Raw genomic sequence first — 27562 nt, 5'->3', positions numbered from 1 at the left:
ACTGCAGACGGAGGCACAGCTAGCATCCCCACAGAGTCTGACACACTTTTATAACTTTATTCTGACCTGAACACATCAACAGCAGTGCAATTCCAACACCATAAATGTAACTCCAACTCGCTAACACTAAACACTTCCTCGTTGTTACTACCGCGAGATGCATTCACGGACTTTGCTGATTACAAATTGTAATCATTTGACAGCCCTGCTTTTTATCCAACTTAATTGATGAATGAATATAGCACACGCATGTAAATAGTATTTTGTTTGGTCAGATTTGGAGAAAATGTCCAATAGATAAGCTAGCAGCCTACATACCTTTTATCCCGGTTCCGCTGTATTGGAACATACCAACTTTGCGGACCAATATAATGTGCCAGGCAGCTGTGGTTGCGTTATCAGGCTGGGGCAAAATGTGCATGGGAACAGGTGAATGTGTTTTTATGTGGACATGCAGTATTGAGAATATCCGTGTTTGTGTGGGTTCATTCCTGCTTGAAACGTCTGCGGGGTTACAGGCTGGACTGGTCGCCAGCCAATCGCAGGGCACATATAGACAAACAACTTTTTACACTCACATTCATACCTATGGACAATTTAGAATCACCAGTTAACCTAACTGGAAACCGGAGTTGGGAGTGAGGTCTTGCCCCAGGCGGAGGAGTTTGAGTATCTCGGGCTCTGTTCATGAGTGAACGAAGGTTGGAGCGTGAGGTCGACAGGCGGATTGGCACAGCGTCCGTCGTGGTGAAGAGAGAGCTGAGCCGGAAGGCAAAGCTCTCAATTTACCGGTCGATCTATGTTCCCACACTCAACTATGATCATGAGCTTCGGGTCGTGACCAAAAGAACGAGATCGCGGATACAAGCGGCGGAAATGAGTTTCTTTCATAGAGTGGCTGGACTCACCCTAAGAGATAGGGTGAGGAGCTCGGTCATCCGGGAGGGGCTCAGAGTAGAGCTGTTGCTCCTTCATATCGAGAGGAGCCAGCTGAGGTGGCTCGGGCATCTAGTCCGGATGCCTCCCGGACGCCTCCCTGGTGAAGTGTTCCGGGCATGCCCAGCCGGGAGAAGGCCTCGGGGTAGAGTCAGGACACGCTGGAGGGATTACGTCTCACAGGAAGAGGTGGATGGAGACCGGAAAGTCTGGACTTCCCTACTGAGACTGCTGCCCCCACGACACAGCCCTGGAAGAGCGTAAAAAAAATGGATGGCTGGATGGAGTACCAGAGAAAACTCACAACTGCACGGGGAGAACATGCATGCCAACTCCACACAGAGATATCCAACGGAGATTCGAACCAAGATCTTCTCCTGACTGTATGGCCAACATGCGAACCACTTGGCCACCGTCCAGCATTTTTTAGTCAGCTGGGTTAGGCTCTAGCAACCCTCCGGGACCCTAGTTAGGACAAGCTGCATAGAAAATGAATGAATGAATATTATGATGGTGATTTGTTATTTGCCATTGGTTCTATTTGCCTGTTGTTCTACAATGAAGACATTTTGATTTTGGTAAACGTATACCATATTGAGCAAATTATAAGACTTTATTTTTTCAAGGACTGGAGGTTTATACGTGCCAACCTTATATTCAGTGTGGTCTTATATTCAGGCCAATACGGTAATTGATTTGCACTGACTCAAGTGATTCTTTGAGGCGATTCTTTGAATCACTTGAGTTTTTGATTATTTTGACTATTGAAATTGATCTGTTATGAAATGTTAAAAAGACCAATTTTGTCTATGATTTTTTTGGTCGAGGTCAGAGTACCGCACCACAAGTGTGAACGCAGTCTCAGAGTAACCCGACCTACTGCTGTACTACTACTAGTTCAACTCAACAACAGTTGGTGAAATCAAGTCTTCCCTCCCCCTAAGTGGCGCGCGCATTCAGTGAACGCGCGCCCCGCTCGCACCTGCGACGCGCGCGCCCGTGCCTGTGTGGAGGACGCAGCTGCTAAAGCTACACTACAGCTAAACCACAACTACGCTAGCAGCGGGCGAGCAGGCCCGCGTCTCCTCGGAATACATCGTCGTTCATTTTGTTCCGACGGACCTCCGGCCAGCTGGGATTAGAAAACGTGTCGGAGCATATGTGTGTAAAGGGGGAAAGAATAGCTCAAGATGGTTCGGGAAACCAGACACCTTTGGGTGGGGAATTTACCCGAACACGTCCGAGAGGAGAAAATCGTGGAGCATTTTAAACGGTAGGTTACGCAAGAGGGGCTTCTGTGTTGGCGGAGTAGCGCGCCATATACAACACCTAGCTGTCCGCGGCTAGCCGAGCATGAAAGCTAACGCTGCTAACGTTAGCGTGTGTAAAGTTTTAACGAAGCGAAGGAGTGTATTTTTTTTGTTTGACTACACAACATCGCCGTTGAAAACACCGCGTCGCCCAAAGAAGACTCAACCGACGCTACCGTTGACGAGATTTGCCGAATTAGTCAACTTTTTTTTTTTGCTAATGCCAAGAGGCGAGTCGCTAGCCGCCAAAGCTAGCACCCAGCCAACCATTTTGTGTCAAGTCGGGACGTTTTCCTTATCGCCGCCACACAAACCATTGCAAGCCTTAAATGGCCAACAATTCACATAACATTATGTTGCAATGCACCGTAATTGATTTAGTCGTCACATTCTTCAACCATTGTCTTGCGTGAGAAACATTCAAATCTACGACAGAAGAGCGAGCAAACTGGGCCCATCGTCAAATATTACCGAGCTGTTAACCGCACATTTATCAAAGTTCTCCATTCTAAGCCTTTTATGCACTAAAACGAGGAGAGCTACACAGCATTGTCTTATATTCTTAAGGTTGGACAATCTTGGGAAAGTCAAGGGCCACTTGAGGAACTCGTTAACGAACAGCGTCTGCAACACAAACAAACATTATCAGCACGAAGCAGAAGCTACCGCAACATGATGTGTTTTACCACACTATTGGTAGAATTAAAGCACATGTCATTTTAATTTAGAGTCATTGTGGGCTCATAAGTGAATAAGCATCATACTGCATATTTAAGATATGTTTAAGACAAAAATATTATATTATTTTTTTTAAAGAGCTGAGTACTTTTTGCAGATTTTGGTTCAGTCTGCGTATTTCCAAATCATGTCATCCGGTTGCGCAGTAAAAACATAAGTAAGGACATGATTGGGCTCATTGCGTGACAAAACTCTTGAAATATTCCAGAACAAAATGCTGTCTGCAGGGTTGAATACGTTATTTCATATTTAGCTGTTTTTACTAACTCAGATTTCACCAAAAACTTGTAAACTATACCATAGCGCGCTGTTGAACAGCCTTGAACGCTACCCGTACCAAAAAGACTGAGCAGCCTGAAATTACAGTATGAGAAAATACATCTGTGACTGAATAAAACTTCAAATTATCACAGCTTTTTGAAGTACATAATGTTGTAAATGTGTCTGCCACAGCCTTTTTCTGTCGGAAATAAGAGGCTAAGAAAATGACTGAGATTGCCAATAACGCGTATTTAACGGACGCCATTGTTCCTTTTCTTAAGCTTATAATGTAAATTGTATTTGATTTCATCCATTCTCCCAGGTATGGACGTGTGGAGAGCGTTAAGGTCCTGCGGAAACGGGGCTCCGAGGGTGGCGTGGCAGCCTTTGTGGATTTTGTGGATATCAAAAGTGCTCAGAAGGCTCACAATGCCGTCAACAAGATGGGAGACAGGGACCTTCGGACTGACTACAACGAACCCGGGTCAGTCCCAAGTGCCGTTCGGGGCCTTGACGACAGCTCCCCCTCGAGCAGTCGAGACGTTACGGGATTCTCTAGGGGCACAGTTGGACCGGTGTTTGGCCCACCTGTGTCCCTGCACACCAGAGAGGGACGTTATGAACGGAGAATAGATGGGTAAGTGGACATGGTCTCCCAATCGGTGGAAATCTCTGTATGAGATAGGTGTAACACCTCATCACATAGTTGGGTTTATTCCGGAGGGATGTATACCTCATGGGGGTCACACAAAGGTAATCTAGGGATCGTTCCACTTGTCATCATAATTGACTTGTCATGCCCATGGGATTAAACAGATTAACCACACCATTATGATTTCTTACGGTTACATTAATTCAAGGTCTTTACGGATATTACCAGCCGAGAGAGGAATATCCTGGTACGTTCTGGATTTATTTTGTTGGAAATTACCCCCGGGAGCTTTTGGATCTTTAAACCCATTTTTTCCTCCAGAACATGGGATCTAACTTTTTTTATTTTGACTTTGGAAACTGGAAGTAAATCTCCACCATGACGGATACACAGGTATTGGGTATTCTATTGTAATCTTTTCAGGACTACCAGCATCTGGTTATCCTTTTGTCCATCTCGGCATCTGTTGATAGCTGGATTACTTTTTTTTCCCACCCCCACAACCTATTTTTGCATCCATGGATACAGGCTGTTCTGGATCAGGAACTTAAGCGTTACACACCATCATATTTAGCGACTTTTTTTTTATTTTTTTATTTGACCCTAATTTTAGCATGAGTAATATAATAATACAGACGCTCTACCAAGAAGACTTGACAGGAGCACTGAGGATCCCAACAACCAGCCCTGGAAGTTTTATGGAGCTATTCTTGTTTGGAGTGATGGCCATGAAGACACAAGAAGACGGCATGATTGGGACATGCCCTCCTGGATGTATGTTGGATATACTCCATTCCTAGTATGGATAGGTGTAGCTGCCTTTCATTTGGATTACTTATGTGTGGATGTCGCGGTGTGAGGTTTCTGGAGCAGCCCCTAAAATGTACTGACATCCGAAGGCAACTTTTCCAAAGTAATAGCCAAAAAAAAATCAAGATCGGATACGATCCATGGAGTGTGGATTTATGTCATAACCAGCAAATGGGATTTTAAAGTAAATTGCCTACAAAGTGTCTACCTTTTTTTTTTTTTTTTTTTTTTTCTATGAATGATCCCAGGAATATATTTTTAATAACTTTTCAAGCAAAATTTATGGAAACTACCTTTTTGCTTGGATGGTCCATTTGGATAAATATATATATTTTTTAGCGTCGTTACTGTTTAGCCGCATCATCCTGAGGTTCATCATCTTATTTTTTTTAAGAGCTTTATGTTTTCTTTTGTTTTATTTTCCTGCTCTACATCCTCAGAAATCCATTAAGCAGTTCATTTCTGTAATTATTTTCTTCCCCCCCGCCCCAACCCAGTGAAGAGAATTCAGTAGCCTAACAGTGGATTATCTGCTGGCCGTGTACTCCACAATAATTGAAGATTACATGATTGAAGAGAACCGTTTTTTGGCACATTTAGAATTTACAAGATTTTTCCTGGTTGCTTTTTCATTCCGGCTCTCGCATTCCGACCACCTAGATTTTATTTGGATTAGTTTCAGTAACTTCTTTCACAACAGGTTGGTATTTCTATGTCCTCTGTCTGTATACTTATCACCAATAGTGTTTCTTATATTGCATCACTTTTAGCTAAATGTTAGTGTTGCACCTGTTAGGAAAATGCTTGTATACACTCTTGATAAAGATTTTAAGACCAATTGAAAAATCGCTAGAATTTACATGTCACACTACTGGATCTTAAGGAGGTTCTCGGTAGAGCATCTTTTTTCAGAATGCAAAAAGAAGAAATGCGAGTGAGGAGGAAAAAAATTGAGAAAGCAATTTATTGCAAACAAACATTAAAGTGAAGTAGGCTGTTCATCAGTTGATCAAAAGTTTAGGACCATAGCTAAAAAAAAAAATGCCCAAACCCTCCTAAAATAGAAATAAAATGTTGAAAAAAGGAGTCGGTAATGAGTAGCGCCACCATTTTTGTTAATCAGCTGAAAAATGGGTTTGGGCATGCTTGATGCCAGTTTTTCCAGGAGGCAAGTGGGAATGTTGCTCCAGGTGGTGAAGATGGCTTCACAGAGGGCATCCACTGTCTGGAACTGATGTCCATTTTTGTAGACTTCCCTTGCGATCCATCCCCAAATGTCCTCAGTTGGATTTAGATAAGGGGAACACGCAGGATGGTCCAAAAGAGTGAGCTTATTCCTCTGGAAGAAGTCCTTTGTGAAGTGCAGCGTTGTCCTGTTGAAAAAGCCAGTCATTACCACACAGATGAGGGCCTTCAGTCATGAGGGATGCCCCTTGAAACATCTCCAGTAGCCAACTGCCGTTTGACGCCCCTGCACAACCTGAAGCTTCATTGTTCCATTGAAGGATCATGATGGCGCCCCCTCCACTATGCCGTGTGGTACACAGCTCAGCTGGGATCTCCTTGTCATGCTGGTAACGTTGGAAGCCATCAGGACTGTCAAGGCTACATTTTTCTCATCAGAGAATAAAACTTTCTTCCACCTCTATACTGTATGTCCCGTGTTTGGTGCTCTCCTGCAAATTCCAAACAGGCAATTTTGTGGTGTCAAAGGAGACAAGCCTTTGAAAACCTTTTTTCTTCTTTAAAGCCTTCCCTAGTAGGAGGAGTCTGATGGTTATTGGACTGCACTCAGCACCAGTAACAACCTTTATGTCTTGACGGACAGCCCATGGGATCCTCTGACTCAAGGCCAGTAACATTTGTTTGGGTCTACCACTTGACTTTTTTGTTCTGTGAGCTTCAGGATCTTTGAAGAAGTTTCAAATGACTGTCTTACGGCATCCAACCTCGGCAGCAATGGCACGCTGCGAGAGGCCTTGCTCATGCAGCTCAACAATTCCAACACGTTCAAAGAGAGAAAGCCTTTTTGCCTTTGCCATCAAGAGATCATGACAATGTGAATACCTGACAGAAAATGACACTGAATCCACATTTTTGCCAAGATTTTGACTTTTAAAGGCTGTGGACTTAAACTTTTGATCAACTGATTAACAGCCTGTTTCACTTTAATGCTCGTTTGCAATAAATTGCAAAAAAAAAAATTTTTGTCTCACTCACATTTCTTCTTTTTACATTTTGAAGCTCTACTTCGAACCTACTTAAGATCCAACACTGAAAACTGTACATTCTTGCAATTTTTCACCTGGTCTTTAAAGTTTTGATCAGGAGCTTACTTGATCACCACAGGGTGTCCACAAAATTTAAAAATGTATTAAAAAAGCAACTGCTGATATTGAAAGTGATTGCTCAACTTCGTGGCCACTTTGTTCACACCCCTGGATTTTTTTCTTGGGGTTATAGATACATTGAAGATATCTTGCATCAGCGATTACTGACTCCTGATGTGCGTTGTGTGCCCAGATAGTGGTGTATTAAATGAGGCAAAAACTTCAGTGACTCAATTTGTAATAACGTTCACAGACTTGTCAATTCACTTGCTTTTGTAATACAATTAGAATTCTAAAGAGAGTATATGGACACCTTGTTAGTATTATATGTGATTTGATTGTTTCAAAGTTAATCTCACATGGAATACATTATCTGGGCTGACCAATCATTGTTTTGATTCCTTTTCAGTAAAAGTTAAATTACGAATACTGAATAAAACGTAACATTTTTGCTGCTTTTTGAAGTACAGTATGTCATAAATGCGACAGCCGCAGCCTTTTCTGTCAGAAATAAGAGCCCAAGAAATTGGCTGCAACTGTGTATTTTACAGACTACTGGTCTTTTTCTTAAGCTTATGTAATGTCGTCGCTGTCCAACAAGTAACATGCGTGTCAAATGATCTCATCTGAAACATACAGGATTTTTCGTTATGCAGATTAAAGAACTACATTTGCGACTGTACTGTTTTCATTAGAGAGTCACTCTTTGCAGAAAGCCATTCTGCACACGAATCCTGCTAACACGCGCCCTTCTCTATCCTCTTGTCATTCCACAGTAGCTCAGAAAGCCGTGAGCGTGCATATGACCACAGCCCATATGGACACCACGAGCGCAGTGGCACTTTCGACAGGCAGCGCCACTACAACGCAGACTATTACAGGGAGCGTTCTTTGTTTGCCGCTGCCGGTCCGGGGAGCAGTGCCATCGGGGGGAGCTTTGAGGCGTCAGACCCTCATTTTGACTCTAGAATTCGAGACCCCTTCTCTCTCGCGAGTGCGTCGCGCCGCGACCTCTACAGAGATGACAGAGGACGACGTGTTGACAGGACGTACCATCACCGCCGGAGCCGATCATCCCATTCCTCTCAGTCTCGACACCCTTCGCCCCAACGGACAGGACAGACCTCCAAAAGTGCTCATTCCCCGAAAAGAGCTCCTCTGTCCCCTGGCAGAGGCCCACGATCTCAATCCCGCAGCAGATCATCAAGCTCGGATTCCGTGAGCAGTGCTAGTAGTACAGGCAGCGGCAGGTGAGATATTTTTGTTGGTATTGTACTTTTCATTATTAAATCCCACTGCCTGATGATACCACTAACGTATTGAGGAAAATGTTTCATTTTCTTTGTGTGACCATTTACTCTTTTGACTACAGTGATTCCAACAGCAGTTCGAGCGATGGGTCTCGAGCACGTTCTGTTCAGTCGTCAGCTGCACACGCACCACCTCAGTCATCAATGGTGCTCGACTCGGACGAGCCACGCAGAAGCTTTGGGATTAAAGTGCAAAACCTACCAGTGCGTTCGACAGGTGAGCCCTTATGCTGCTCATGTTAATGTGAGAAGAGATGTATACCATTGTCATAGTAGGATTAGCTGTAGGCCAGTTTTTTTGTATTATATGACTAAGCTGCCGCTTTCTCTTCAGACACAAGTTTAAAAGACGGACTCTTCCATGAATTCAAGAAACATGGTAAAGTGACTTCAGTGCAAATCCATGGAGCGTCAGAGGACCGCTATGGTTTGGTGTTCTTCAGACAACAAGAGGATCAAGAGAAAGCACTTACCGTTTCCAAGGGAAAACTGTTCTTTGGCATGCTGATTGAAGTCACAGCGTGGAATGGTCCTGGTAAGTTGTAACATCTCTACGAATGACAACTCTTGTAATAATTTGACCCGAATATGTAATCATTTGACCTGAATAAAAGATGCCCCCAGCCACAACTGGTATACGGTCATCCCTCGCAATATAGCAGTTTATCGCTCCGCCGCCCTATTGCGCTTTTTACAAAAATGAATTAAAAAGTGATCGCTGTTTTGTGGTTGACTATGGCATGTTATTAGTCAAAACAGGTTGAAAGACAAAGGTATATGTAGAATTCTGGCCACTAGGCGTCAGTGATGTTCCATTATTGAGACATGACATTAGGTTACCATCACACTGCGTGAAGTCAGCCATGGCATGTCTGACACGATAGAATGAAAAGAAGTTCTCCCATTCAGTGTGCAAGTGGTACGTTTTTGCCATCTTTGTCCTTCCCCACTCTGTTTTAAATCCTTTCGTAACTTTAGAATATAGTAAATAAATGGGAGGCTAACTGTCTCTTGCCGACCCTTGTTTCCCCGCAGTGATCCCGTAGCCTGTGCCTTACAGTTGAGCAATATGGTGTAAACAAAGAATAATAGGAGTGTAAGGTTACTATAGGGGTGTTGTTTCATGTTTACAGGGCTCTTAATAATCGTAAATATTGTATTTAGAAAATCAAACAGATTTTCAATGCTCCAACTATGAAAATATTCTATTTATTAATATTGAATCCTACTTTACTTATAGCGGTCATGTTTGGAACCAATTAACCACAATAAACGAGGGACAACTGTTGGCCTATATGTATAAATCTGTAGACCCAAATATAAGACCCGTTGTTTTTTTCCTTACAATAATACTTTTTGTGTGGTATGGCTCGGATGATATCAATGCATGTCAATGTCCAAAAACGCGAGATTAGTAATATCATAGGTTAATTTTCTGGGCTGAGCTACATGTATGGAATACTAACTATATAATGTTGCTCTTAGAAACTGAGAGTGAAAATGAGTTCCGGCCCTTGGATGGCAGGATAGATGAATTCCACCCAAAAGCCACTAGGACGTTGTTTATTGGCAATCTCGAGAAGACAACCAGTTATCAGCAACTTCTTGATATTTTCCAGCGCTTTGGAGAAATTGTGGTAAGATGACATCTGAGCATTTGTTTGCTGTGCGTTTGTGTTTGGTCTGTAAATGTTTGCTCTATTCTGCTCAAGGACATTGACATCAAGAAAGTCAATGGAGTTCCACAGTATGCGTTTGTGCAGTATTCTGATATTGCCAGTGTGTGCAAAGCCATTAAGAAGATGGACGGCGAGTATCTTGGCAGTAACAGACTAAAGGTAGCGTTTACCAACAAAACAGTTAAATATTTTGTGTTGTTCAGTCAACTGTGTTCTTTTTGACTAATTTGCCATGTCATTTTCTTAAAAGCTTGGTTTCGGGAAAAGTATGCCCACAACATGTGTTTGGCTTGATGGGTTGGCAACCAATATCACAGAGCAATACCTCACACGGCATTTCTGTCGCTACGGGCATGTTGTTAAGGTAAGGGGTTGCTAAGTTGTTTTACCTGGTAAAAATTTTGTTATTACTCGAACGGCACTAAGCAGCTGTGATGCTTTTGTTTAAAGGTTTTGTTAGACCGAATGAAAGGGATGGCCCTCATCTTCTACAACAACACAGATTTTGCTCAGACAGCTGTGAGAGAGACCAAAGGCTGGAAGATTGGAGGCAGCAAAATTAAGGTGAAGAATTTTGTTGAATTTGGCGTTTAAAAAAACACCAAAAAAACAAACCTTTAATTTTGTGTCTTAAGCAAAATACGTGACATTATCACATTTCATCATTGATCATTTTATTTTTGTAGGTGGACTTTGCAAGTCAAGAGAGTCAGGTGGCATTTTACAGATCTATGCAGGCATCTGGTCAAGACATCAGAGACTTTTATGAAATTCCCCCGGAACGACGGTAAATTGACTACATTGTTCAAAGTTGAAGAATTTCAACCGGAATCCATTGCCTTCCAAATTGGTTGGCTAACATGTGAATTCCTCTTCCTTCTATCCCCTGTCCATGCAACAGGGAGGATCGCAGGCCCCCTTACCATGAATTTACAGCGGAGAGGGCTTACTACGACAATTTACGCACATCGGGCCTTTATACAGAAGATGCCCGGAGAGAGTATGCTGCCCGCAGCAGGGACCGTTTCCCTGAGTTGGAACATTTTCAAGGGGATCATTTTGACCCACGTTACCATGAAGATCCACGGGATTACAGGGATTACAGAGATCCTTTTGAGCAAGACATTCGAAAATATACATATATTCAAAGAGAGCGGGAACGTTTTGAAGCGGACCGTAACAGATGGAGCCCCTCTCATCCACGGCGACCTATTACCCCAACAGTGTCGCCATCACCGTCTGAACGTGCTCCCAGAGAATCGGAGCGACGGGTTTATAGCCAGTCATCTGAGAGAAGCGGAAGTGTGAGCTCACTCTCACCGCCACACTTTGAAAAGTCTGAAAAGACAAGCTTGCTGGAACTTCCCTCAAAGAGTGACAAGAGTGAAAAGAGCAGTCAACCAGAAAGAGCGGTGGGCTCCGAGAAAACCAAACGGACAAAACGAAAAGAGAAAGGCGAGAAAGACAAAGCCGAGCGGGTCAAATCAAGGAAAGCAAAGGGGCAATCTCCATCCAATCCACTACCAGACACGGAGCTTGATACTGCTCCTGAAGCAGCAACGGGAAGAGGAAAGGGATCAGAACACGACACCCATGAGAGGCAGAAATATAAGGTGGACAATGACTGTCAATTCTCAGCTGCTCACCATGACTCCCTGAAAAGTGAAAGATCTGAAACGGGTAAAGTTGATAATCCTGATATGGATGGAAAAAGTCGAGTAAAGAAACAGCTCAAATCTGAGACAGGAAATGAGGGGAAAGAGGCAGTGGATTCAGATCGCCTTGCTGCAAGAAAAAGACGTTTTGCTGATTCAAGTGGAAGGACAATTAATCAAAAACGAAGCAGGCTTGACGAAGACGATTGTAATCAATCCCAAGACCTTAGTGCTGCTGCAGCATATGATAAGGAAATTGACTCTGATAAACACAAAGATGCCCAACGCAGAGATTCAAGATTCAAAATGGACAAAAGTGGAACTCAGAAGGATGCTCAAGAGGACATTAGAGGACCAAGAGAGAAATCTGAGGGATTGTTGGACCCTTCAGTGTCCAAACGCTTTCCTGGTCACACTTCATTTCGAAGGATGTCACACGAGGGAAATGCAGACCAAGGCACTACGAGAGAACATGAACACAGTGCCATTTTCAAATTTAGTGGCCAGGCTGCTGAAACCCCCAAAAGCGCTAAACATAAGGAAGAGCACGTTGACATTGACTTGTCTCAGAGTTACCGTAAACAAATGGAGCAAAATAGACGGTTGCACCAGCAGCAACATCGAGAGTCGGACAAACTTGGCAAACGTGACAAACCAGGCAGTCCTCAAGAAAATGAAAGTGAGGATTTGGAACACCGTAGTCTTGTGCATGAGGTTGGCAAACCACCTGAGGATGTCACGGATAATTTTCCATCTCACAAACTTAAGAAACTAGACCCATTTGACGCTGATTCAGGAATCAAGAGGGAGCGTGTTTACAGGAGCTTTAGACAGAAAAGTGAAGATCCTGAATGGAACCACACTTCTTCTCCAGGGCACCAATTTTCTCACCACACAGACGAGGGGTTTGATCATTCTCAGAAAGAGACAGCCAGAAATGAAAAACATAACCCAGGTTTGGAGCTGCTTGTGAAAAGGACACATAATGCACACAAAGACAAATCCAACACTCTTTTACTTAGTGCAGAAGAGGAACAACAAAAGAGATGGGAGAACAGAGTGAAGCAAGATTTGCTTCCTGACCTAAACTTCTCCAGAAGTCTAAATAAAAATGTCCACAACCGCAAACGTTTGGAATATGGCCTTTGGCACGATATAGAGCCAGGTGAAGTAAGATCAGACTCTGAAGAGGATCGAGAAGCCAAACCGCGTTCTCCTATGGCATCAACATCAAATTCTTTTTCAGAGAGACCAAGGGGTGAGAGGTTTTCAGACCCTAAAACAGCACATCTAGAAAGAAATAAATTCTACTCCTTTGCACTTGACCATACCATTACACCTGATACTAAGGCTCTGCTTGAACGTGCAAAATCCCTGTCATCTTCCAGAGAAGATAACTGGTCTTTCTTAGACTACGACTCTGACTTTGCAAGTTTCCGCAACCGGAAGGATACAGAGAAGATAGAATCAACACCACGGCCTACACCATCCTGGTACATGAAAAAGAAAAAGATCCGAAGTGGGTCTGAGGACAAACTTGATGATAGGAAAGAGGAGCCAAAACCAGAGGAACAAGAACGAAGGGAGCTATTTGCCTCCCGCTTCCTTCACAGTCCGGTTTTTGAGTTGGACTCTAGACGTCTTCAGCATCTGGAGCGAAAATATGAAGAATCTGAGTCTGTTCATAACCAACAAAATAGCCAGCAGGTAACTGGAGACGGTGAACTCGAGTCGGGCCCCGTGGTCCTTTTCCATAGTCGTTTTTTGGAGTTCACAAGACTACAACAGAAGAATAAAACCCAGGTGCCAGAAACTAAAGAAAACTTGCCAACAGATGAAATTAAAGTTGAAAGAGATCCTCCTGAAGAACCACAATCACCTGAAACTAAAGAATCTATCACCGAGCCAGAAATTAAGCCCATCAGTCCAGCTGAAGAGTTGGTGCCTGAACCCCGTGCAACACCCCCTATCTCCCAGTCAGTACTGAAAGACTTTCCTCCTACAGAAGAGACATGTCAGTTACCCATTGAGCCACCGCCTACTGCACATTTCATTAAACAGGAAAAAGAAATTAAACTTGAACCTGTGGATTATCCGCCAACAGAGACCCCTGAGATCCCTCATTTGGAAGCTCCACCTGTCAAACAAGAATTCAGTCATTTAAAGGATAGTTGTGAACTTTCTCCATCTGAAATTAAGCTGGATGAGGTTACAGAAGATGCCAAAGCTGAAGCAGAAGAACATAGCAATTCTCATGAGTTTGCCAGTAGTTCAGAACCAGATCTTAAACTTGAGGCAGTACAGCCACAAGTGTCTCGTGCCACAAGTCCGACACGACCAAGTCATGAAGAGGACTTGGATTTAGTCAAAAAAGATGTATATAACACCGCTTCAGAGCCTGAAGAAGAAAAAATTGTAAAAGTTATTCAAATGCCTGTCGATGAATCAAACAGTGAGTCAAACCCTTCTGCCCATAAGGAGTATAAATCAAAAGAAATGAAAAATAAAAAGTGTAAACAATCCCTGGCTGAAGCTCCTCCACCTGTAGCTGTTTGTGCATCTGCGCCTGAAAAACAAGCAACACGCAAGAGTGAGCGCATTGACAAAGAGAAGCTGAAACGTGGATCCTCTCCAAGAGCAGAATCTAAATCTACAAGCAAATCTCCTGTACATGGATCAGATGCCGATGTTTCAGAGCAGAGCATATCATCAGGCAGAGCAAGACGTCGGAATGTGAGATCTGTGTATGCGACCCCCGTTGAAGATGATATCCCCTGTCGTGCTGTAAAGGATGTTCAAGAGTCCCCACGTGCGGCAAGAAAACGTGCCACAGACAAAGAGCCAACACAGCAACACAATATTGAACACGATTCACCTGCTCCAGCTCCTGCAACTAAACGGGGCCGACCTCCAAAGAATCGTAGGCAAGGTGAGGATTCTTCAACAGTTAAAACAGACAAAATGAAAACGGAAACCAAAGACATAGAATCAAATGAAGCTGAGAGTTTTGAGAAGATCCCTAAAATTTTCAAGGGGAAATCCTCCCCCGGTGCCACTAAAGGTTCATCAGGTCAGCTGTCTGCAGCTCAGGTATGTGGTCCAACAAGGAAAGGAGAAAGATCAATGTTGACCGAGTGCATCGATCAAGAAATGGATGGCACAAATGACCGTGCTTTGGATTTGCTAGACTCATGTACATCTAAAGAAGAGCCACCACCTAAAGTGGACCAAAAGAAAGAGGAGAAAGACAAACACAAAAGAGAAATGGTCAAAGACAAAGAGGTAATCAATGAAAAGACCTGTGAAGGTAAAGCCAATGGAAAAGAGGAAGACTCCCTCGTATTAGACGAAAAAAGCACCTCAGAAAAGATAGGTAAAGGCAAAGGCAAGTTACCCAGGACCCCAAAGTCTCCTGTTCTCAAAAACCTTAAAATCAGGCTAAATGTCAAAGAGGTGAAAGATCATGTTTCCAAGTGCACCAGCAGAGGGGGGAACATTGATGAAAATGACGCTTCTGTGGAAAAAAAGCAACATCTGGAAACATCAAAAAGTCTGAGTTCACATGAAATGGAATTGGAGCAGGCTGTGGAGAACATTGCCAAGCTCACAGATCCAGCTTTTCCAACAGAACCTCAAACGTCAACCGGCCCGCTCACAGACTTAAAAGGTTACTCGGAGGAAGAAAAACCTAATCCAGCCAGTGAGACAGAACTCATTGCTGCTATTGACTCCATCACTGCTGAGGATGCAGCTGTCTCTTTAACTCAAGCAACACCTATAGGCGTTGATGTAGGTTCAGAACCAGAGATACAAGACTCTATTCAGCCAGCCAAGGAAGAGGCGTCTGAAATGAATACTGTTGCCATCCAGGAGGAGCCTCTCTTACCAGCCACACCCAAAAAGGCCACTAAGGGAAGACCTAAAACACCCAAACGCCCTAAAGGCCAAAAGCAAGTGCGGAAGGATTCAAAAGAAGATCCTCCATTAAATGAAGAGACACAAACTGTTGTAGCTCAAAGCACAGTGTCTGGTGTAAAGATTGTCCCAGACATTATTCCATCTTCAGCTGCTGCTGCAGTTATTACTCCCACTACATGGAAGCCGGAAGAGCCTTCACCTTTCAAGTCTGCAGATGCCAAAATCGAGACAGAGTCATCCACTGAAGAGAAGGTTCAACATCTCAAATCTTCTTACCCCCTGTCCAACAGTCCAGCGTGTGCAAAGCCCCAACAGATGCCACCCGACTGCAAATCCCCTTCTTCCCTGTCACCATTAGCAAACAGACCAAATATTAGACCCATTCAAAACAGCAGAGCTCCTGTTTCTCCACCAGATTGGTTCCACCAGTCTGTAGATACTGGGGTTCCAGCTTTACAAGCCTTGCCTCCAGCACCCAGGGAAAGCCAACCTTCACCTGACTCTGAAAACATGGATATTGATCGCGGCACAAGCGATCTAAGGCAAATTCTTTTGAAACACAAAAATATTCCTCTGCCAGGCAGTAGTTACGTTCCTGCGAATCTGCCCACGGCCCAAGATCAGAATCTTCCCGAACGTAATACTCCAGTAGCAGTTATGCCTAGTAAGTCACCACTACCCGATGGCAGAATGCTTTCTCAGTCCGTACGACCACCAGCTCCACTGCCGTCTCCTGAGACCAAGTCTGTGATCTCAGTCATTGCTTCCACTGCAACCTCTGTCATTAGTCGAGTATGCAACCCTCCTGAGCATGAAGACAAAGTCAACCTAAATATTGGGAACCAGGGTGCAGACATGAGCCTACCCAAACCCAATTATAGGCCCAGCAAAGACGATATTGGCTCATACCATGGGCCGATTATTGGTGATGAAGGGGGAAGTATCACACGCTTTATTGTCGAGAGTTCCACTCATGGTACAGGATCTTGCCCAGGCCTTCGGGTGAATACGTCCGAAGGAGTGGTGGTACTGAGCCACTCGGGACAAAAAACCGAGGGACCACAACGGATAAGTGCAAAAATAAGTCAGATTCCACAAGCGACACCAGGTGACATGGAATCTCAGCAGCTGGTATCAATGCCCCAAATTAAACAGGAAATGTATAGTCATGCTCAGAAGGGGTCTATGCAGGCAGATCACGGGTATCCTGGTAAGACACAGTCTGCCATTAAACAAGAAGGCGCTAGTTTGGAAAAAATGGAGCCTTCCTATCACTCTGGACCTCAAGGAGTAGTGAAGCGTCTCACACAGGGGGTTAGTAATCAAGTCATCAGCCCAATGTACCATCAAGATTACCTGTCGTCAAAACATCCTAAGAAAATCGACTGCGGAGATCCACATAGTGCAGATGGCGCTAAGGCACCGTGGACCTCTGCTATAAGTCCTGCAATAAGCCCCCATTTGCCCTCCCCCCCTGGAAACCATGTAGGCTTTGTTACCACTGCTGGAGATCGACCTCCTTCGCATCTTAGTGGGATCAAACAGGAACCACGATCCCCACGCAAGTCAGGTCATCCACACTCTCCGTTTACCAAGGTCCCCTCCCCCATTGGCTCGTCATCGCCTAAAAGCATTCCAGTAATGTTGCCCACTGGCCATCCCGCCATGCAGCAGTTTATCACAGGCGTGCATCACCCAGAGCAGTCTGTCATCATGCCACCTCACAGCGTGCCTGGAGGCTTAGGCCGTATGTCTCCTCACCGTGCTACGCAGTCCATTCCAGTGGGGCATCTTGTTCAGGGAGACGTTCGAGTCAATACTCCGCCTCTCTCTGTAGTGAGCTATGGGATGCACAGTGATTCTCTCACATCTCCCTGGTCCGGTTCCATGCAGCAACGCCCACCGTCGCCTCAGACTGTTGGCAGAGAGAAGGTTCTCAAGGTGAACCCGGGTTCTTTAAGGCCTCATGATGTAGACCCTGAAGAATCGAGACGCTTCCACCAGCAGGGACGACAGGCCGCCACACAGTTAAAACCAGAGACGATGCAGTCGGATGCTCGAGGGGGTTTTCGTAGCAACGTGTCAATGGAAGCGTATATAGCGCAGAGGGAGATGCGCGCACTCTTGCACCAGCAAGGAGAGCGCACTTCCACAGACCCTCATTCAGCGCACCTTCAGGAGACTCATCCTCCCACCTCTGCACCATCCAGCTTACCCATGTCGCTGTCTCCAAGGGCACATGTTCTACCTAAAGGCGTGTCTGAGAAAGATCTAGCCAAGCCTCTGGAGGCGAAAAGGCCCCACTCCCCTCTTGCGAAAGATGGAATAATGGCCATCCGGCACCCTGGGCCTGCAATGGCATCTCCTCAGAGAGTTCCACTCATGCCACCGGGACCAAGTGGCGCCTTCCCGGATTACGCTGGGATGTACTCAAACCCAAGAAGCATCCATTCTCAGATGCCTGATGCCACTCATGTTGGACACGGTCAGCCCCCGCTGAATGTCACTCCAACCATGGTGAGTTGACTGCAATTCCACTTTTCTTTGGTTGTTTGCTAAGCTAACTGTAGCTAATGTTAGTGCTGTGCTTTTTGCAGGGTAGTGGAAGTGTCATTTTTGCATTTTTGACATGTTGCTTTCCCCACGTATCCATAGGGCGCTGACCTCCAGGCTAAACCGGATGGGAAGATTGCACAGCCTGTTAACATGGTGCAGTTGCTCACGGTAGGACATTAGAAAAATATATTTTTGGGTAAGTTGTTGTTTTAACATACGCATGCTTGTCTCTGCAGAAATACCCCATCGTGTGGCAAGGTCTCCTCGCACTGAAAAACGACACGGCGGCAGTCCAGTTGCACTTTGTGTGCGGCAACAAAGCTTTGGCTCATCGGTCCCTACCCCACCAGGAAGGCGGCGCCTTGCTCAGAATCGTCCAGAGAATGAGGCTGGAGGCCTCGCAACTGGAGAGCGTCGCCAGAAGAATGACGGTACGCAGCAACCGGCTCGCCGCGAGGTCCGACTCGTCTTTTCCTGTCGTTTTTATTCTTCCGATGGATTTGTGTCGCTGCAGGGGGAGTGCGACTTCTGCCTTTTGCTGGCACTGCCGTGTGGACGGGATCAAGACGACGTTCTGAACCAGACTCAAGCTCTTAAGGCCGCCTTCATCAACTACCTGCAGGCAAAGTTGGCTGCTGGTATCATTAACATCCCCAATCCAGGTTCCAATCAGGTGAAGAAGCCTTGTTTGTTTTGTTAGCAGAAAAGCTCCGTATTAACACTTTTATGCTGTTCACTGCAAAGTTTCCCATAGGCGCCGGGTGCCAAATTAACCACCAGGGTCTTATAATTAGCGCCAGGTCAAACATCGTGATGTACTTTTTATTAACTCCATTTGAAGTGTATGAGTGGTTAGCATCCACCAGCTTTATCTATCTCTGCATGCGCCTTAAAATGTTGCTGCTGAGCTGTTGGTGTGGAAGTCATGTGTTACCTGCTGTACACAAGGAACTCATCCACGCTATCAATGCTCTGTTGTGCAACATAAAGCCTCTCCACTCCCATCCGCTTTGTAATTTAGGTCGATAAATACCAATGTATTGTAAAAATCCATCAATGCTAGCTCTATTTCTTGTGGTTGTTACTTGTAATAAATGTGTTGTTATATATACATTTTAGTGACTGATTTGTCTTTGTTGTTTTCCCCCCAGCCGGCGTACGTGCTCCAAATCTTCCCCCCATGTGAATTTTCCGAGAGCCACTTATCTCAGTTGGCCCCCGACCTTCTCAACAGGATCTCCAGTATATCTCCTCACCTCATGATCGTCATCACGTCCGTGTAATCGTCACTGTGAAGGGGGATGGGGGTGGGGATGGGGTGGAGGGACTCTCTCCTGGATGGATGTTCACACATGAGCCTCAGGAAACCAGAGGAATATATCACTTTTTCTTCTTCCTCCTCCTCCTTTTCCTCCCTTTTGTCATTTCTATCTGGTGTTTTTTGTCCTTCTCAAAAGAACTCAGGGATGGACCAAACCAGAATCATTTTTTTTTGTTTTTGACCATTTCTGCTGTATTTCTATTTATTGGAGTTTACTCTCAAGAAAAAAAAAACATCAGGATTCTTGATGAGGAAGAATGACTGACTGCCTGGATGGTCTTTTTATTGATTTTTGTTGTTTCCATAAGAGGAGGATGGAAAGAAAAGACAATTTCATTACGTAATTTTAAAAATGTACAGACCGCTTTCTTTCGGAGGAGATGGAGGAATAAACAGAGACCCTGCAGAGGACCACATTTTAATTCCACCAGCTTGGTTGGTTTTGTTTTCCACACTACTGAAACAGTTTACACATCTGGCTCCTACATTTTCATTGACCATGCTACAGTTTGCTTTGGGACGGTTTTGGAATACAGGACTTTGTAAATATTTTAAATATTTAAACTTTGATAATGGAACTTGGAAAACCTGGCAGAGACTTGAAGTCTGGGATTGTACCAGAAAGTGTGGATACAGATGGATATTCTTCACTTCTTGCTTTGTTTGTTTTGTTCTTGGGTGTAAATACTTGTAACACAAGAAGGTTAGCAAACTCTCCTGTGGAGTCTGCTGATGGCACTTCATATTTTGTAACTCAAATAAAAAAAAAAATCTACAGCAAACTTGGCATATTTAGCTCAAATGCTTTTATTATTGAATGTGGCACACAAGCCGAAATCTTTTATTTCAGCCAGTCTGTAATTCTAATGGAATTTACTGTCAACAAAATACACTTAAGCCTAAATGGTTTATACCCTGGCCAATTTATATAAAACAGCCAGCTTTTAGGAACTAAGTCATGTGATTTTGACATGAAACATGGAGTTTTAGAGTGCTAGTGTTTCAAATCCATACTGGACCCAAACAAAGCCACACGCTGCTCCTCGTATTGAGAAATGTTCCTCTTCATGATCTCCTTACACGGACCCAGCAGCCGCTCAAACGCCTGGATGTCAATCACTGAAACACAATCAGAGCAACGAGTTTTTTCAGTGTGGTGTATTTTTCCTGTCGTATAGAGGATCTTTGACTAGCGTTTTTACAGTAGCGCCTTAAAAACACCACAGTTCTGACAAGATCCTGTAGAGGATTTTTGACTAGTGTTTTTGCAGTTGGTCCTTAAAAACACCACAGTGCCTGTCATATAGAGGATCTTTGACTAGCGTTTTTGCAGTAGAGCGCTCCTGTCATATAGAGGATCTTTGACAAGTGTTTTTACAGTAGGACCTTAAAAACACCACAGCACTCCTGTCATAGAGGATCTTTGACTTGTGTTTTTGCAGTAGTTTAAAAGCAACAGAGCGTTCCTGTTTATATAGAGGTTCTTTGACCGGCATTTTTGCAGTACCACCTGACAAACATAGAACTCTCATATAGAGGATCTTTGACTAGTGTTTTTGCAGTCGCTTCTTAAAGAAAAAAAAACCCTGCACTTTTTCTGGAATGTTGCCCGTCATCTACAAACCTCATTTGAGACATGAACACACATCTTTCTCTTTTCTGTACATTCTAAAGATATGAAAACAGCTCAAAAGAGGCAGCTAAGAATGCACATAATGGGACACGCCTATAAAGCCTTCTGGAAAAAACCCCCAAAAAGCACCCAAAACTTTCGTTTTTACATAATGTGACCTGCATATTAACCAAGCTACAGCGACATTGTCATTAACATTGTTATGCCAAAGAACTACGTTACTTGCGTAGTGACACCTCGCCACACCGGCTAGCTGCAACTAGCTTCACCACACACTCGCTCTCAGTGCCTCAGGCCACTAGCGAAAGGTAACGCTACATATTGGACCTGCCGCCACTGCTGCTGCTGTTTTTGTGTTTGAGTTTGGCAAAGTTAACGCTGAATGTGCCTGTTACTAGATGGTGACAGCATGGATATAAAACCTTGATGTTTTAATAGCAGGATTTATATGTGGAATAAGGGGGATGGGCAAAATTCCCCCCCAAAAAGTGCAGTTTTCTCCTCTAATTTTGAGGATCTTTGACTAGCCTTTTTGCATTACGTCCTTCAAAACAAGTGTGCTTCTGTCATACGAAGGATCTATGACTACCATTTTGCAGTAGCCCTTTACAAACAGCAAAGTGCTCCTTATAAAGAGGATCTTTGACGAGCAATTTCGCATTACGGTCTTAAAAACAGTGTGATTCTCTTAATATAAAGGATCTTTGCCCAACATTTTTTTTTTTTTTGCAGCATGTCCTTAAAAACAACAGGGCACTCCTGTTGTATAGACGATCTTTGATTTGTGTGGACACGGCTCTTGTGTTGTAATTCATGAGTATAGTGTTGGATAAATATTGGTTCAAACAGCGCCAGTGCAGGTAATAAAGGTCTCATGATGGGGACAGTTTGACACTGGAACAGATTAATTCACTTGACATCATTTCCAAAGGGAACGTTTGTATTTTGGAGTATTTTAAATCACCTAAACATTTGGTTAGTCCAACCGCGTAGACTGAAGCTGCACGAGGTTTGTTGGTGACCAGAGCCAACTCCCCAAAATACTGTCCTCGGGAACAACGAGCCACCTCCACCTCTGCGTGGTCCTGCTGGCCCGCCTTCGCCTGCACACACACACACACACACATTACACACGACCACACACACGGCTGCAAAGTGTAAGAGGAGATTTACTTTGCTTTCGATCGTGACCCTCACTTGCCCCGACTCCACGATGAAGAAACAGTCGGCCGTGTCTCCCTGCCGACACCACAAAGACGTGACACGCCGCGTCCATTTCCAAGTTGGCGTGAAGACTCGCGTCTTACCTGCGCTATGATGCGCTCTCCATCTTTGAAGCTTCGTGCTCCCAACACGTCCACGATCTTCATCCTCTCTGAGAGCTGGGGGGGTGGGGGGTGGGACAAATACGTCTTTGCAATTCTTTTACATTTCAACAAGAACCACAGTTTGCATTTATATTTATTCGGATTGAAAACTGGTTTCAAAATAGTCAAACCTCGGTTTGCAAACGCCCCAGTTTGCATATGACTTGGTTAACATACAATATTGCAGGTAACAAATGTTTGTATTTTATAGGGCTGTCAATCGATTTAAATATTTAAAGCAATTCATCACATTTTGTCCACAGTTAACTCATAATTAATCACATTTAATCACAGATAGTAGTAGGTTTACGTCTATAATAAGTAGGGATGTAAATTAGGGATGTCCCGTTCCGATCCGCTGTATTTTGAAGATCGGCTTCTGCCACGAGATTGGGCCGATCCGGTTGCCGTATCACATTCGTAACTCTGGGCCACACTCCGACACGGCAGGTGCGCCTCAAGCTGGTTGGCACTGGACTCCCGCCACCCGCAAGAAGAAGAAATCGCAACTCCACCATGCAGACGTGTCCGAGGTGTACCGTGCTGAAGTTATTAGTTTCACGCTCGGCTCCGTAGCTACGGTGATTGTTCCCTCTCGCTGTGCCCGGACTGCTGCGTCATGGTGTGGTGAGCTCGCACGCAGTGGCGGAGCTACGTGGTGGCCACCCCCACTGGCCATCTAGACAGTTCAGGTATCAACTTATTGCCACCCCTATGTGGGTCATGGTCTCACCTTGGCCACCCCAATGAAACATTTCTGGCTCCGCCACTGCTCGCACGGGATGTGCTGCTCTAACCGCTGGTTGTTTATACTAGGGACCGTCGATAAATGACTATTGCGCTGAAGAGAGTTTGTTAAAAATGTCAGATATTCTAAATCACACCAAAAATGGATCTATAAACATGGCAAATGATTAGCCCTACCCTAAAAGTATTTAGCACGCACATTTTTTCCAATTTTATCCTTTATTAGATTGACTTTTTTATTGGACGGATCTTTCATTGGATTAGGGACCTGACTCACATATTCCTAAAGATGTAAAAAGAGTATAACAAACAGCGGCAGATGTTGAGAAGTTGTTTGTGTGGAAAAGGTTTGCCAGAGACCTCCGTGGCGTCACACCGGCTGCTCGGAGCGTGTGCCCGAATACAGTGCACCCTGCTGGGCCACAGCAGGTGTCTGCTCCTGCTCTCTACTCCGGTTCTCCTGACCTCCGTAGCGGCACACCGGCTGCTCAGAACATTAATTGATGAAAAATGTCATTTCTGGTCAATAAATGTTGTGCATTCCCAAGTGGCTGTGCGCCAAAGAAAAGGAAAGCCATCACCGGGGAAGTGAAAATGAAAATCATAAAAAGCTCAGAGCGAGGAGACACGCCTGCTGATATTGGCCGCTCTTTTCATCCCCACCACGAGACCCGGGGTGTCCAATGTGTGGCCCCGGGGCCATTTGCAGCCCACAGCTGATTTTTTTTTTTTATTCGGCCCGCGGCACTTTCTAAAAATAGAATTTCAAAAGAAAAGTGGGAAAAAAACAGCAAAAACGGAAAAATCAGGAGTGGCGTGCACAATAATGAACGAGCCGATAAGCATTGGGCCGATATCAGGGAATTATGACGTTACAACGCTAAATCAGATAACGTGAAAAATAGCTCAGATAACCAATAATTAAAAAAAAAAAATGCCGTAATGAGGCGAGATTACACGTCGTGTGCGGGTGAGCAAATCAAGCGCTTATTTTTTCTCCTGCCTGTGACGTTAACGGCCTGTCGTAACCTCCCCTCGCTTTAAGAGGACGGACGTTGTACCAAATGCTCAGCACTGAGGGGAACAAAAACCCCATCGAGCATATATCAGCCACCTGAAACGCCAGCGCGGCGGTGTTTGAACAGTGCAAAAGGTTTTTCAGAGACCTCCATGGGGTCACACCAGCTGCTCGGAGCGTGTGCCCGAGTACAGTGCACCTTGCCGGGCCACGCCAGGTAGCTCCCTTCCCCTCTATACTCTGGTTCTCCTGATAGTAGTGATGTCATGATATTGGATTAGGACAAATCAACAGGTACAGTTGGTCTAATCCTAATTTGTTCCAGTCCTTCTCACCTCCACGTGTGCACAAATAAATCTGAAATTTAAAAAGTCGATGATCGGCCTTGAGAAGCAGAACGTTACTGGTATAGAATTAGAAAAAAAAGATATGGTGCGTGTGTGATACATAGTCTATGTCAAGAACTGAAACCTCCAGACACTTGAGAAGAGGAACGCATTCAACGAAGGCCTCGTACATCCTCCTCTTCTTGGCGTTGTTCTTCACAATCAGCCTGTGGAAGGTGGCTCTGTCCTGAAAGAGCAGACAGGAAGTCACGTTCAGGGCGCCCTTGCATACGGCGCGTGCAGGTCACCCACCAGGCCCCACAGGGCGCCAGCCTCCGTCGCCACGATGGTGGCGGCTCGCGGCGTGTTGTACATGAGAGCCAGCTCGCCAAAACTGCCCTTGTTGTCATACTTTCCCACGCGCACGCTCACTCCCTCCTTCTCCACCAATATATCGTAAACACCCCTGCCGAGGAAGCGCGCACACACATTAGAAGCATTTTACTTTATTTATCGTTGTTTTTAATTTGATAAAAAGAATACTGACTTCTCTATGATGTAGAAATTGTCTCCATCATCTCCCTGGTCGATGATGTGCTCTTGAGCTTTGACCTGCACCTCGAACATGGCGTCCAAAACCTCAGAGAACTGCTCCTGCAGGACGCAGCGTGAAGGACACAACATTAGGTACACCTCATGAGCTCCAACACAAGATTCTTATACCAAATGATTATTATAGCTGCATTTTAAGGCCAAAATGATTTATGTCCCGACCATATTTGGAGTTAAAGTGCATTTGTAGTTGTTAAGTGGCATCTTTTACGTGAAAATGATATCATTTTTATATTTTATGGATTCATATCCCTGATTTGAATAAACAATTTTGAGGAAATGCAATCTTTTGCACCTTCCTGGTAACTTGTCGTATAAGAACATCCACATCCAGTATCTATTTAGAATGTTGAATGAGTACGGAGTGAAAACAGGTAACGTTTGTCAGAAATGTACAAAAAAAAAAAAAAAAAAAAGCCTTTTGCCATTTTCTGGTGTAATTTCCGGCTAAAAGACGCCCCGCCCCATTCGACAAATAAAAGGTCATTGATATGGTCGACATAAAATACAAAATGATGTAAATACTTAGCAGACAATAATACTTTGGAAAACAAATAAATATATAAATATGAATTTAAGAAATTATCTATTTTTAATAAGTATAATAAAAATACAAAATATAAATAAATAAAAATAATAAATAATTTAAAAAGCATACTAAATACTAAAAGTAATAATACAATAAATTATCTACTAAAATAAAAGTATTAAAACTAATATATATAGACTCTAAATTGTCCATAGGTACGAAAGGACAAGGTCGCGGGTACAAGTGGCCGAAATGAGCGGCTGGGCTCTCCCTTAGAGATAAGGTGAGAAGCACTGTCATCCGGGAGAAACTCGGAGTACAACCGCTGCTCCTCCGCACTGGGAGGAGCCAGATGAGGTCACTCCGGGCATCTGGTCAGGATGCCTCCCGGAGGCCTCCCTGGGAAAGCCCGACCGGTAGGAGGCCTCGGGGAAGACCCAGGACACGTTGGAGAGACTATGTCTTTCAAATGGCCTGGGAACGCCTCGGGAACCACCGGGAGGAGCTGGACGAAGTAGCTGGGGAGGGGGAAGTCTGGTTTTCGCTGCTTAGGCTGATGCCCCGCGACCCGACCTTGGATAAGCGGAAGAAGATGGATGGATGGATGGATGGATGTTCAGTAATTGAATGCATAGCATATAGAATAAAAGACATCGTAGTAATTTATTGATTTATTTTAAACCCTGAAGTATGTTGAGGCAGCGTAAGTATCTATTTCATTATCGATCTGCGTACCACGGTACGCGAGCGTGCGTATGGGCAAATTTGACATTTTTCCCCAAACCTGACACCAGTTGGCCGTACGGGCGATCCATGAAGACGTACGAAGTGCGTAAGTGTGTCTTGCAACCTGAAAAAAAAAACGTAAGCGCCCGTAGAGTTTGTTTGACATGACAAACAAACTCAAAAATCAGCACGTCCCACGTGTGCTCTCCGTATGCTTATTGTGTGTTTTTGCACTTCGACCTGCCGTAGTAGCCCGTATGACCGGTTGATGCAGGTGTACCTAATGCAGTGTCCTGTGAGTGCTACCGCATTTCTATTTTCACACACCTGCTCCAGCGTTTTAAAGAGTAAAATGTCCCTGCATGCGTCCTGAAGCCTGCGACGCTGCCCGTCCGTTTTAGGATGCACGATCCGAGGCTCAGAGTCGTCGTCCTGATCCTCGTCGGGGTCGTAGGCCTCTGCACAAACTGCATGGCACGGGTTCACGAGAAGTGTTCAAACAGGGCGAAATATTAATAAGGTTGATTGTTGCACACCTGAAACTCTGCGGTTGTATTTGCCAGTGGTGGACTCTGCAAAGACACGTTTCATGATAATTACACCTGTGCTAAGTGCAGGGTGATAAGACTGGATAATAATACAGTACTCACTAACAGGCTCCTCCTCTTCTTTGCCTTCTTTGTCCTCCAGGGCTTTCTCATCAGTCGCAAAAGTGACCCCCTTCCGAGCCGCTTTGCCGCCACGCTTCTTGTCGCCTGGCTTCTGGTGCCTCTGGCTCTCCAGGACCTGCGTGAAATGCTGCACGGCAAATTCCACCAAGTTTGCGGGCCTGTGGCGAAGCACCTCCACCGTGTACCTGTGCAGCAGCTCCTTCAGGCCGGCCGGGATCTCGGCGGTACTCATCCTTCGCCTTCAGAGCTCGCTGAACGCTCCCCCAAAAAACATTACCAGTCCCGTGCTTTGCCCTTTTGCTGTCAGCATCTGTTGGACGTGCGCACACTTGGCAGCGGCTTTATTGATTGCTTTATCTAGCACAGCCTGTTGGAAAGTATCGACCCACGCTTTCCCCCATCATACCCGACCCATGCCTCGTAGGCAAAGAAAGGACACTGAAAAAAATGTCTTTTC

General features: G+C 44.7%; 2 protein-coding genes across 3 annotated transcripts; one reads left to right on the top strand and one right to left on the bottom strand.

Annotated features, from left to right (window-relative positions):
• Positions 1–1919: 1919 nt before the first annotated feature.
• On the top strand, positions 1920–20279 carry si:ch1073-335m2.2 (msx2-interacting protein). 2 transcript variants are annotated; one of them, XM_054784119.1, is made up of 15 exons: positions 1920–2209; positions 3568–3882; positions 7814–8287; positions 8410–8564; positions 8682–8882; positions 9833–9984; positions 10060–10185; positions 10277–10390; positions 10477–10590; positions 10713–10813; positions 10928–18116; positions 18255–18323; positions 18392–18586; positions 18670–18828; positions 19307–20279. In XM_054784119.1, the coding sequence occupies exons 1-15, from the start codon at positions 2127–2129 to the stop codon at positions 19436–19438; spliced, it is 9579 nt and encodes a 3192-aa protein (XP_054640094.1). In that variant the 5' UTR covers positions 1920–2126; the 3' UTR covers positions 19439–20279. The 2 variants fall into 2 exon arrangements, with proteins under 2 accessions (XP_054640094.1, XP_054640095.1); XM_054784120.1 differs by lacking the exons at positions 1920–2209; positions 3568–3882 and adding an exon at positions 3886–5407.
• Positions 19802–27374, bottom strand: prkar2ab (protein kinase, cAMP-dependent, regulatory, type II, alpha, B). The gene is made up of 10 exons (XM_054784121.1): positions 27085–27374; positions 26971–27006; positions 26762–26901; positions 25115–25221; positions 24880–25033; positions 24713–24814; positions 22417–22491; positions 22283–22348; positions 22074–22212; positions 19802–20595 (listed from the first exon to the last, which is right to left on the bottom strand). The coding sequence occupies exons 1-10, from the start codon at positions 27335–27337 to the stop codon at positions 20471–20473; spliced, it is 1197 nt and encodes a 398-aa protein (XP_054640096.1). The 5' UTR covers positions 27338–27374; the 3' UTR covers positions 19802–20470.
• Positions 27375–27562: the final 188 nt, after the last annotated feature.

Source organism: Dunckerocampus dactyliophorus, chromosome 8 (assembly GCF_027744805.1).
Source record: "Dunckerocampus dactyliophorus isolate RoL2022-P2 chromosome 8, RoL_Ddac_1.1, whole genome shotgun sequence".
Taxonomy (NCBI): domain Eukaryota; kingdom Metazoa; phylum Chordata; class Actinopteri; order Syngnathiformes; family Syngnathidae; genus Dunckerocampus; species Dunckerocampus dactyliophorus.
This window is presented reverse-complemented; position numbering and strand designations above follow the sequence as displayed.

What these genes read in the sequence shown, in the direction of transcription:
- si:ch1073-335m2.2 (XM_054784119.1), top strand. Translation starts at nt 2,127, where the DNA reads ATGGTTCGGGAAACCAGACACCTTTGGGTGGGGAATTTACCCGAACAC. An exon ending in ATCGTGGAGCATTTTAAACG is followed by an intron (nt 2,210 to 3,567) that starts GTAGGTTACGCA and finishes CCATTCTCCCAG; the next exon opens with GTATGGACGTGTGGAGAGCG. An exon ending in ACATGGTGCAGTTGCTCACG is followed by an intron (nt 18,324 to 18,391) that starts GTAGGACATTAG and finishes TTGTCTCTGCAG; the next exon opens with AAATACCCCATCGTGTGGCA.
- prkar2ab (XM_054784121.1), bottom strand. Translation starts at nt 27,337, where the DNA reads ATGAGTACCGCCGAGATCCCGGCCGGCCTGAAGGAGCTGCTGCACAGG. An exon ending in TCTTTAAAACGCTGGAGCAG is followed by an intron (nt 25,222 to 26,761) that starts GTGTGTGAAAAT and finishes TGCGTCCTGCAG; the next exon opens with GAGCAGTTCTCTGAGGTTTT. An exon ending in GAGAGCGCATCATAGCGCAG is followed by an intron (nt 22,349 to 22,416) that starts GTAAGACGCGAG and finishes TGGTGTCGGCAG; the next exon opens with GGAGACACGGCCGACTGTTT.